At 44.2% G+C, this 12,536-nt stretch overlaps 1 protein-coding gene across 1 annotated transcript; it reads right to left on the reverse strand.

The window, feature by feature from the left end:
• Positions 1–837: 837 nt before the first annotated feature.
• On the reverse strand, positions 838–9,995 carry clcn4 (Cl-/H+ antiporter 4). The gene is made up of 12 exons (XM_084921563.1): positions 9,791–9,995; positions 9,118–9,272; positions 8,911–9,010; positions 8,500–8,687; positions 8,296–8,418; positions 7,816–8,022; positions 7,608–7,688; positions 6,983–7,528; positions 6,713–6,899; positions 6,098–6,496; positions 5,797–6,013; positions 838–4,090 (listed from the first exon to the last, which is right to left on the reverse strand). The coding sequence occupies exons 1-12, from the start codon at positions 9,804–9,806 to the stop codon at positions 4,000–4,002; spliced, it is 2,310 nt and encodes a 769-aa protein (XP_084777689.1). The 5' UTR covers positions 9,807–9,995; the 3' UTR covers positions 838–3,999.
• Between the last annotated feature and the right edge of the window lie 2,541 nt (positions 9,996–12,536).

Raw genomic sequence — 12,536 nt, forward strand, 5'->3', positions numbered from 1 at the left:
GGGGAGAGGCGGAGATGCTGGTGCTGCTCCAGGTCATGTACACCGACCTGGACTTCCTGACGGAATTCCACATGGAGCTGCAGAATTTCCTGTTTGAGAAGTACTGTCTCTGTGTCACCCAGATGGCTGGAAAACCAGGAGGGAAACACCTTTACCTCAGAAACATAAACATCAATTAAATTCAGGAGAAGTTGGTGTTTTTATATAAAAACTGCTGTTGGTGGGTCTGTGGACTCTAAAAACAAACACATAAAAAAGCCTGAAATGGAAATAATATTGCAGTTATGTATCTTTAAAAGTGTAGTAAGCTTTGTGTCGGGCTATTACTGACAAACACAGCTGATGTCCACATCATGGATCACATACAGGAAGTTCAAAGGAAGTCTACACGGTCAGGTTTATAAACATGGCGGTCTTAACATCGGGATGTGTCTCCCTGTGGTTAATGTGGATTTATCTCAAATGCAATGCTCAGACCATCTTGGCTCTGGAGAACCACTGCTGTGCTGTCACCTCTGTCCGCGGTACAACAAAAACACGAGTTCAGCTGTTCACAGCTACAGAGAAAACACGTTTTAACTGTGAATAGTAATGACACAAGGTAAAAGCAGCAGCTTTAAGTTTGGCTCTAATAAACTGCACCATGTTAATCTTACTGCTTTGATGCAGAAGCAGTTTTGTGCAGATCAAAAAGTTGGTATTGAAACACCGAATGAAACAGTTAATATGTAAAAGATATTAATGTGCTCAGACAGTTCTGTTTTCATAAGAGATAATTAGAGATAATAAAAGCAAGATCCAAATGAAAAAAACAAACAAACAGAAAAACTAACACAGTGCAGAGGAAGAGTTTTTATTACAGAGTTGGAGATGGAGAGAGCAACCAAAGAGGAGGAAGTGTCCAGTCCACAAATTGTTGACACAGACTCTTTCTTGAAAGATTACTGGCTGTGTTACATCAGAAATCTTAATAAATAAAAATGTGTGGTGTTAATCTTACAGTTTTTATGGCGTTGTTTGGATTCAGGCTGCTTTTAATGTTTGATGATCTTTAAGAAAGGAGTTAATGCTTCTCACTTCAGAGCAGACTGTCTGTTTTGATCTATTGTATCTATTTTGTAAGGTCACAGAGGGGCTGGAGCGTATCCCACAGCGACAGGTGAAGTCAGAGAAATAACCACACTTAAATTAGGTGAAGCTAATGTGGACGTGTTTGGACTGTGGCAGGAAACAGACAGGCTTGTCAGGAGGTCTGAACGACCAGCGCCATCTGGTGGACTAATCCAGTTCATTTAAACAGATGGATGCTTTACTGATCCCACTGATGTGAAACTGTGAGTAAATATTTTTTATATTTTTTAAAAAATGGATCCAGTTTTGATTAAATTACTGTTGATTCTGTGTGATTAGAGTTTTTAAAAGCTTCTAAGTAAAAAATAAATAAAAAAGGGAAGGAGGACTCAGAGTCGAGTTTATTCTGAGGTTAAGTTCAAAGTTTTCATTTGTTCTTCAGTCCCTTTATTTCCAAAGCCCACAAACAAAAGTGCAGATGTGTGATTTCTACCTCATAACCACCCACCATTCAAATAAAACGTGGAGTTGATGTTATCCTGTCTGAAACACACTAACTTAACAAACACTAAACGTTCAGTATTTACAGCACAGAGAGCTTTCCGGTACATTCTGGTGGCATTTGTCAAAGAAAACACTAAACGAACGAGTTTCCCTCAAAGGTTCTCGTCTGTGTGGAGTGTCAGCAGCAGCCGCGTCTTTCCACACCAACACAAACACAACGAGCACTGAGCACGCTCAGATCAGCTTTAAAATGACTTTCGTGGACACATTATCACATCTTCACATGGTAACAGTTAGTTAATGTCAGTTTACATAACGGGAGCTCACAGTACCTTAAAGTGTTAAAGCAGCATCAGACTGGTGGATATGAAACCGCTGCTTTAAAGGCTCACACACGCAGACACACACCGTTTCTCTGACTTAGCTTCTCTTAGATGATTCACTAGAGTGAAACGCAAAGCGTCGCTCACATGGCCTTTAATTATGAGTGACTTGGCAACATTTTCCCTTTGCTTTGTCTTTAAATCCAGTTTGTGATTAAAAGAAAGAGCTCGATTAGCTTATTTGAACTAGAACTAGGGCCTGTGACTATGTGTGGGAGCCTTTAGAGCAACTAAAGCAGGTTTCATATTGTTAAATAGGAACTTAGAGGAGGAAACGAAGCTCATTCCATCGCCTCCTCGTGCAGCTCTGGACTGCTTCCAGCACCACTGATATTTGGACACAGCTCTCTAAAAGTCCTTTAGTGACCATCTTCTCTTTAAACGAGTCAAAACAAACACCTTCAACACTGAATAAATAAATAAAACGTCAGATGTCTTCAAACCATCTCCTCAACAAGGAGAAGAAAAGAGTCTTTTCAGCTGCTTTAGGGGTAAAATCTGCTGCAGCCGCCCTCTCTCCTGCAAATTACAGCTTTGATCATTAATATCAAATATAAATGTAGTACCAAAGAAATAATGTGGATTAAATGCCTCAGCAGCAAATAAAATGATGAAAATTAGCTTTTTCCCCTCCTGCAGTGCAGGAAAGAAACACTCTGAGCTGCCTGCTCTGGGAGCTGTTCTAATGGACGCTGTTTGCTTTTTAAGTTTTCTGGTTTGGTGTTAAATTAGATGTTAAATCTTTGTGCAATCAGGCCAAACATGACAACCACAGAGCATTTTAACTTCTTACCCACTGAAATTCAACCAGGAGGAAGCCTTAAAGCTCTTCTCTGATCTGATAAACTCGTGAAAACCCCAAAACTATTCCAAAGGTCATCAAACTACAACTTTATGGATATGTACCGAGGTCAAAGCTGGTCATTCAGGGTCCAGGGGAGGTCGTCTCTATGAGGAAAACAGCTGAGATGACTGGAAGCGGTTCAGAGGTGCACACCGATCCTCTAAGATCAGGGTTGCTTTTTGATTTTTATGGGTGGAGTTTAGTTGGAGAGCTTTGTGATTTCCTCTCTGTGCAAAGAATCTGATTGGCTGGTAATTAGAAGAACAACCAATGCTACAGTAAAACAAACAAACAAACAAGGTTTAGTGGTTGAGGGAGCTGGCATGTCCACCAGACGCATGAACACAGGCAGCAGTAATATATAAATATGGCAGCAACACGTACAACAAAACAAGACAAAGTGCAACAAAGTCCTCAACTTCAAATAAAATCAGCTCCAGATGTGTGTGACCCTCACAGCTGGTCCCATTTCACCTCCAGATTTAAAGATACACATGATCATTTTCCAGTTATGACTGAATATCATCTCATTCAGAAGTGTGTGTGTTTCATAGATACTTGCAGTGCATTTTCTTAACCGATAAAGTTGAATTTAGATTCAAAGAAGAGCTAAACTTTCTAAATATGTTGATGTTTCGGGCCTGAAGATCACTCAACAGGTCTGGATCTGGATATTTGGGGAATAGCACTTCACCAAATATGTTAAATATGTTAAAACTTTATAAATCTTTATAAAGTCTGAGTGTTTTAGGGTTAAATATACACATCTAACACACAGAGCCATTTGAGCTCCAAAAGAGAGGAAAGCTAGGCAGAATAAAGACACCCTTCTGAATGAGATCATCTCTAAAACCTACACCATGAATCAATAAAAACAATCATCACGGAGCCTCAGAGGTCCAAATTTCATTTAAATATGATCAGAGATGATCGTTAACCCTGCGATTCACTCCACACACACACACACACACACTGCCCTGAAGTCGCAGTTTCCCTTCATCTGAATCTCTAAACTGAACGAGCAGCAGCAAATGAACGACGTTAAGGTGGATTCACTATGTTTTAAAGCCTTCCTGCCACTGCGGGGGGGATATCGAGGGAGGTGGGAGGGGCTTTTCACAGGTAGCAGAGCAGCGTGGCATCATCTTTCCAGTTTGACATATTTACACCATCAGGGCAGTAAACCCGCCTCTCACGCTAGTTGAACATGATGGACTCTGGATCCTGGTTCATCATCTGGGCCATGTGACGCAAAACGTCCTTCTTGGTGATGATGCCCAGGAGACGCCTGCAAAGGAGGGATGCAAACAAAGATCAGAGGTCGCTGCCCATGTGATGAGTAAAGGAAGAATGTGCAGATTAGAGGAGACAAACTGAAACTGCAACCAGATCAGCTTTACAGCCACTCTGATCACACAGATCAATCAACTACAGGAGAAAGTTGAGTCTAAGACCCAGCTTCCTTTGCTGTTGCTGTTCCTGGCAGAAACAGCAAAGCATGGACACTGCAGGCTGGATCACAAAGTGTCCTGACCTCTAAACACCAGCTGGCCTCTCATATAAGTGAGTAAACACTGAATACATTTGAATACATTGAATACGTTTATTTAAATCTTGGTTATAGGAGACCTATTTTTATTTTTATTTCTTTTAAATAAGTAACAGAGGTAATAAAGATGTAATAAAGATTAAAGAAGTCATAAATTAATTGGTTTCAGGAGTTTTAACAATTATTTATGTCACTTTTCTTCATAACTATTAATACAAATGATCTCATTGAGTCACTAGAGGGAGCCGTTTGACCTTAAAATAACCTAATGAAAAAGCTGCTGATCTCTTTGATCTAAGCTAAGCCGGCTGCTGCAGAAATATGACCTTAAAAACTTCAGCCCAGCTTCACCTTCCTCATCTTTTTTTTTAAACTGTATATTTAGAAAAAGACTGGCACATAGAACAGAAAACACTGCACTGAACACCCGATCTCTATTATTCTAGATAAAGCCCTGAAATACTGGCTGCTCTTACCAACAGAGCAGCCAATGACATCAGAGGTGAGAAGGAAACATGAAGCTGCTGCTTCTCTGTTTCCTGCAGACTGGAGAGAATCCTTCTCTGACATTTTAAAGGAATAATACAGATCAGCTTCTGAGCTACAAACGGTTTCAGGGTTTTTACTGATGAACGTCACTGCTAAAGTCAAGGTATTCACAGTATTTTTGGTGGCAGGACAACTGCAAATGATCCAGTTTGTCACCAACAAAGTGAAACTATGTTTTCGGGACTTTGTAGGTGCTTCCTGAATGAAATCTGACCCTGTTTCTTTGAGAAGTTTCAACCCTCTAGCAGATCATTGAATACAAGCGCACTCATGCTCACAGGTGTACACACGGGTGCTCACACACACAAACTACACCCTTTTTGGCTCCTACCTCAAAGCACACTGTGTGCTGTCGATCCTATGTGCTGCACAATAATATTCAATATTTAGTATTTGCTGTTAACTTCACATAGATCATCACGATGATGTTGTTTATTATATTGATCTCTTTTTTTGCTTGTTTTCTCTTTTTTCTTTCTCAACAGGTGATCCAGGTGATCGATATAAATTTATGTATTTTTTGTCTGTTTGTTTTGTTTGTTTTTGGTTTTTGCTCTTTATCACCGTTCCTCTTCCCCACTGTTTTTCTTTCCCTACCTCTCTTTCTTTCTCCCTTTTCTTTCCCCCAGTCATGTCTGTCCCGTGTGTAGCAAGTGAAAATAAAATAAAATAAACAATAAAAACAAAGGTCAATCAAACAGACCAATACGGCAAGGCCGGGATGGTCCATTTGGTAAAGTAAATCCATTGGGCATCTTTCTTTGCCTTTAGACAATAATTCTGATGGCAAAAGAACATAAATGAGACAGGCGGAAAAAAAAAAAGAAAAAAAGAGAATTTTCAACCGTTTCCATATTTCAGGCTGTAACAGCAGATGGCATTTGGCGTGCTCTTACCCGCTCCTGGTGACCAGACACTGGCGCAGACCAAGCTTGCGGAAGATGTCCACGACGGTCTCCATGGGCGTGTGGTCGGTGACGGTGAATGGGCTGAGGTTGAGGATGCGTCGCAGCTTAAGCGGCTGTGGGTTGCTCGCCGGCAGCTGCGGTGCGTCCTCGGTGAAGTAGACCACTGAGCTGCTCACCACGCCGTCCTGCTTCTGACGGGCGTTCTCTGTGGATGGATCGAGGGGAGGAGTCAGTGGAAACATTTCGATCGGATTCACTAAAGACTAACGTGCATTTGCGGTTGACTTACTGATGGCGAGCGTGAGGTCTCTGCGCTGGACGAAGCCGATGAGCCTCTCTGACTCTCTGGACACGACCACGGGGAAACCGTTGTAGTCCGTGTCTTTGATCAGCGTCTCCACATCCTCTACTGTCGTGGAGTCCTGCGTGAGGACAGCCAGCGGCGGGTCGTTCCTGCGGGGACGCATCACGTCGGTGGCGAGCGTGCGGTGGGTGAACTCGTCCCGCACGTCCAGGTACGGGTAGCCATTTAGCAGGATGTGTGACTCGTAGATGCCCTCCTTACCGAATGCATCTGCCACCCACTTGCTGGTGACGGCGGCGGCCATCAGGGGGACGATGTACTCCAAGCCGCCGGTGAGCTCAAACATGATGACCACCAGCGAGACGGTCATCCTCGTTACACCGCCTGAAGCAACACAAACACAGCTGCTTCATCACAGGAGGAGACTTAATTCAACCATTCACAGTGTGAGAAGTTTCTGCTGTTTACCAGGGGCAGCCAATCAGAACAAAGCTTGGGTTAAAAGGGGAGGAGCTAAAACAGCTTGTTTCAGGCAGGCCTGACACAAGGCCTCATCATGTCTACATCTTAAAGCTTCTAATGGGTGAACAGTGCACTCACCCAGGCAGGCGGCGGCTCCCACCATGGCGTACAGTCCCGGCGTGACGCAGTCGGCGCCGGGCCGGCACCAGTTCTTGAAGATGATCCAGTCGTGGTGATGGTAGGCCATCTGCTCCACGGCGATCCCAACGATCCGCCCGGCGATGGCCCCGACCGCCATGCTGGGGATGAAGAGACCCGAGGGGATCTGAAGAGGAAAGAGATCCGCTCAGGGAAACAGAAACAGGAAACAAACACTGACTTCCAGCCCATCGTCTTCCTCGCACTGACCTTCATGCCGAAGGTGAAGATGGTGATAACGATCTTGAAGATGAGTGCGAGGGTGAGCTGCCACAGGGCGTTGTAGACACCAGGTCCCGCCGGGCGGTCCGGGATGTCGTCCACCGGCCGGCTCATGTTGGGGTTGTTGACGTAATCGCAGAGCTGCGACGACTCGAGCGCGCCACAGTCATTGAAGAGCTCTGAGATAAGCTCGCTGGTGCTGCGGCGGGTGTATGGGTTGGGGTAAGCCAGAAGGGCAGTGATCCCCGTCACGGCGATCACCTCCAAGACCGGGTACTTCCCCAGCTGTGTGGTCTTCCTCCGCCGGCACCAGGCGATGTTGGCCCGGATGAAGAGAGTCCCCCAGAGGCCGCCGAAGACGCCAAGCAGGATAAAGGGCACCAGCTCGGCCATGTACCACGGCGTGTGGTACTCCACATAGAAGAGCACCAGGCGGCTGTTTCCAAATGGGTTGATAGAGCGCAGCGTGAAGGCCGCGACCAGTGCGGCGAAGAAGGAGCGCCACAGAGTCTTCAGAGGGAAGTAGTAGCTGACCTGCAGGAGGAAGCACAGGACATCGTTAGGAGAGAGGAGGAGGAGCTACAGATACTCTGTGTCCGGTCTGATAGCCGACCTCTTCCAGGCTGAACAGGACTCCTCCGATGGGCGCGCCGAACGCCACCGACACTCCAGCTGCTGCCGCCGCCGACAGCACCTGCAGGAGGCAGACACACATACATCTACGTGACTTTTCCTTCATCGAGGGGAGAGCGTGCACACTGTGAGGAAATCTCACTGCCCTTAAAAGGTCAAAGGTCAGGAGTGTTTTTTCCGCAGCATACCTCTCGCCTCTTGCCCTCGTTCTTGCTGTACTTGGAGAAAAGGCTGCAGAAGAGGTTTCCGCAGCAACACGCCACATGGACCAGAGGACCCTCCTTCCCCAGGCTCAGGCCCGACGACACGGCCAGCACCAGAGTGACTGTCTTGATCAGCAGGGTCCACTTCCCCAGGTAGCCCCGGATGATGAAGCCGCTGAGGATCGTCTTGATCTGCACAAAACATGCAAACAGACGGAGACATGTGAGAGCGAACGCACGGCTGAAAGCGCAATCAGACTCCATTTAAAAAGTCCCGCAGGAAAACTGTTAAAAACCATCTAACTATGGTGTCCACTGATGTCATGGCTTCAGTTCCTGTATTTGCATGGGGGCGTGGCCTAATGCCACCTGCTGCAAGTAACACACCTCATTAGAAGCCTGCTCAAATGAACTGCGCCAACTCCAACTGATTGAATTTGTTTATCCAGTGAAAAAGTTTGTTACCTCCGGGATTCCCGACCCGCAGGCGTACGGAGCGAACACTCGCACCAGCGACACCGCCAGGAAGGAGAAGAGCAGAGCCCATAGGATGTACAGGAAGTAGTTCAGCACGTACGCTCCGGCTCCCTGAGAGAACACAGAGTTAGCTCATCACTCTGTCCACTCATTGAAGAAACACACACAACCACTAAAAGCGGGCAACTCAACCTCGGCGTGGCCTGTCATCAGCTCCGCCCACTTCTGCCACTGTGGGCACTTGTCCCGGTCGTCAAACGTGGTCTCGTTGGAGGTCCAGCAGCACTGCTCATGGCTGTACCAGAACGCTGAGAGGCACACACCCTCCTTCAGGTCCGTCATCCAGTCCACGGCGAGGTCGATCACGCCGGCCAGCGTCCCTGTGGAGGAGAAGGGGAGGAGTCAGAGACACCTTCATCACTCTCAGATTGCTCCTGTTTCTCTTCCGGTGTCGCTCGGACATCCAGAGAGACGTCTGCAGCTTCAACAACAGAGTAAGAAACAGAAATAAAGGTAAAAAGGAAGCTAGATAGATGAAGCCTGGGAACTTTAAGCCCAGCAGCACGAAGAGGAGGAGGAGATCAGAGACACGGCGAGCCTGACCTGAGAGGAGGCCGATGAGCAGCATCACCACCCATCCCGACCAGGCGTCCAGCAGGCTCTTAATAAGCTCCCAGAGGGACTCTTTGCTCTTGCTGGTGATCTGCAGAAACACAGGATCAACTTACAGGTTCGCTGTGTGGATTTCAAATAAAAGCTCACGCGCCACGCCTCACAATGAGGAGGGAGAGGAATAGATGAAGCACACACCTTACGGTGGCGGTCCGTGTCCCTGGATTTCTCTCTCAGCCAGTCAATGGTGTGGAAGTCCTCGTACGTGCTCACATCGGGGAAAGGCTCATCCAGGAAGTCCATCAGGTTCCCGGCACCATTCATCTCCTCCGTGGGCGTGGCGGCGCTCACACCTGGAAGAAAGTGAGGACGTCATCAGTGTTAATTTGATTTGTAAACACTCACTGTTTATTTAACGTTAATGTCCATGCTCATCGGTTTAATGAGATTTCACCTGCTCAACACATTCATATAAATAAGAATAAAAGCTTAAATTAAAAATCCACGTGTTTTTAATAATATGCATTTCTGTTTATCCTGAGGAGGAGGAGCCGGGTGCTGTCAGCCTTTATCTCAGCCTTTACTGAATTCAAAGATCACGATGAGTTAAAAGGAGGAGGGGAAACATTTCACCTGCCTCATATCACAGGATGAGGGCAGATCTCCTCACTTTTACCTGAAGAACAACAACAACAACTATCTCCTCTGACATGAATGCAATCACCACCGAGAGTCTCCACTGTGTTTGTCAGACTTCACACCTGAAATGATCCAGCAGCACAAACAGCACTGCGGAGCCTTTATTTACGTTAGCTCCTGAAGCTAACCAGGCTAACTCAGCATCATTTCACTGGCTGTTGTTGTTGTTTACCTTCAGCGACCTCCATGTTGCTCCGTGCTCACCGCTGCGGGTCTAAAATAAAATCTCTTCAATTATTAACTGATACGCTGTCAAATAAAAATGTCATTTTAGTAAAATTCAGCGAGAGAAAAATAAATAAAAGCCGACAGGAGCGACGCAGAAAGCTCCCTGCAACCTGTCAGTATCGCGATACTTCGGGATCGCGCTTTACTTGGACCACCTCAAAGCTCGTCGTGTTTCAGGTGTTTGGAGTCTTTTCTGCCCTCTGGTGGCCACGCGTGGGAATTACAAGAAAGAGTAAAGTTTGAAAAATTACAAACCAGTCAAAGTCAAATGTATTTATATAGCACATTTAAAACAAGAACCGTTGACCAAGGTGGTGTACAATTAAGATAATTGAGAGAAATAAAAACATAGGGAGACATGATAAGATAAACTGAAAAAGAATCATAAAATTAGAAGATTTGAGTAAGAAATAAGATAAATAAAAGTAATACAAGCTCATTCTGATTTAAAAGTCAAGGAATAAAACTGGGTTTTCAGACGGGATTTGAAAGTGTCCAATGTCCAATGACTAAAATTTACAGCTGCCTACATGGACAAGCCAAATAGGTGTCTTCTGGAGAATTTTTTATGGTCAGATCAGACAAAGATGGAATTATTCGGACACAATGATGAGAATGTTTGGGTGAGAAAAGTCAATTGCACCTAAGAACTGTCATAAATCATGCTCTAGGGCTGATTTGCTGTGAAATTCTTTGAAAATGTGTGGGTTAAGTCCATATCAGGAAACTCTTGGCATTTGCAACTCTACCAAAGAGAGTCTCTGCAAATATCTAGCCAGAATTCAAAAGCTTGCTGATCAAAAGGAAACTTGCCAAAAGAGACATTTATTAGTGGCGTGCATGTTTATATTTGAGCCTGTATGTAAACTTGACTACGTTTAGAGAAAAACCTAAATAAGTTCAAAGTTGTGCACCCAATTCTTATTTTTTTTTTAAGTCAGTAAAGATGCATGATGTGCGGTTTACCCCACCCTGAAAAAAAAGCAGTTACAACACCAGTTTAAAGATATTTACAACATTACAGTGAGCTTCACTTCCAATTGAATGTTTACTGGTAAACAATGTCTCTCACCTGCTGAAAGAGGCGGGGGAAAACCTGAAGGATGAGAAGTTCAGCGTCAGAATTCAGAAATGAAAGTGAGAGATACACCTGAGCAAAAATCTATTTCTCTTTAAAAGAACCTAAAACTTTGCTCATTGAGCCTTTTGCTACAACACAGCAGGGCTTCTGTCCAACACAGCTTATACAGGTGACCATGATCAGGCTGTTTTAAATGTCTAAATTTAAACTCTCCTCTTTCACAGTTTAGGAATCAAACATCAAATACAAAAACAACCCTATGCCTACTTCTGTGACAAACATGAGTTTTCTTATTTGGACAACTCTTTGGTAATGTTGAGCTGTGATTGGCTGAAAAGTGATAAACTTTGTTGTTTCTTTGGTTGTTGAACCATGTGGGAACCAGTACAGTGTATTGAATTATTATTATTAGAATTAAATAAACCATTAAAATAAATGTAGTAAGATGTGACACAAAACTCTAGCTGGATGACATTCCACTGATGAAAGTTGGATGATAATGAAGGATGAAACTAAAAGCATGTGTAACAATAGAAATTCACTTGAGCGGAATCAGTTTCTTTTCAAAGGAACATTAAACTGAGCTCACTGATCCTTTCATATCAGCACAGCAGAGCTTCTCTCTAACACTGGTGAGTACAGATGATCATGATTGAACTGTTTAAAAGTCTAAATGTGGATCATCCTCCAGAGACAATGAAGTTTACAATTAAATCTCTAATCTCAGGGTCAACTGGATCCATCAGGTTTTCCTCAACAACACAGCAGAGTCTTTACAAACATTGGTAAGTGAACTCATGACACTCACTTTCACAGCAACTTGTTCATTCACATTGTTTTAAATTTAAAAGGGACCGACATAGTTTGGTGAGAGTTTCTTTGACTTGTATTGTAAAGACACATACTTTGTGGACTTTTTGGTCAGACTTTCTGACATGGGCGGTATCTTGGTGCTGGGATCCAGTGGTTGGCCAGACGTCTATTTTGCTTAGAGGGCCTTCTCATGTGGACCTCCCTAACTACCAACATGCAAGATGTTGTTGTGAGGAAACAGTAATCCCATCTTTGATAGCAGATGATTTATAGTAGTTGGTAACCCAGTAAAGACTTTAATGGGGAAAGACCAGTAGAGAGAGCAGTGGAAGTCATGTGTGTATTTGATCAGGACAGTTTGAAGCTCAGGAGGACTGGTTAAAGGAGGCAAAACACCAAAGGGCAGCTTATACCTCTTGGTTAGCTTTCTCCCTTGCCCGGTGGTCTGGGGATAGAAATCAGAAGAGAGACTAACTTGAGCTCTCAGGGGCATTCACACTGATGACATTCAACATCATCCCTTCGATTTCTATCTTCAAACAGATCTAAGACTAAAAGAACTGTGTGATACTTTTTATTTAGAGCAGTGTGACATGTGAACTTTGGGATCACAGTGATTAATTTCACATACACTGACCTTATTATTTCAAACTTTCATCATGTTTATCTTGACCATCCAGCACTGGAAAAGGAGACATAAGACAGAAATGAAGAAAAAGCAGAACAAGTCTTCTTTAAATATGATTAAAACTGAATTTAAAATAAAAACATTTTCTTTTCTTTCTCACTCAGAGAC

This window comes from Perissodus microlepis, chromosome 23 (genome assembly GCF_051167445.1).
Source record: "Perissodus microlepis isolate ML-2025 ecotype Zambia chromosome 23, ASM5116744v1, whole genome shotgun sequence".
In the NCBI taxonomy this organism is placed as follows: domain Eukaryota; kingdom Metazoa; phylum Chordata; class Actinopteri; order Cichliformes; family Cichlidae; genus Perissodus; species Perissodus microlepis.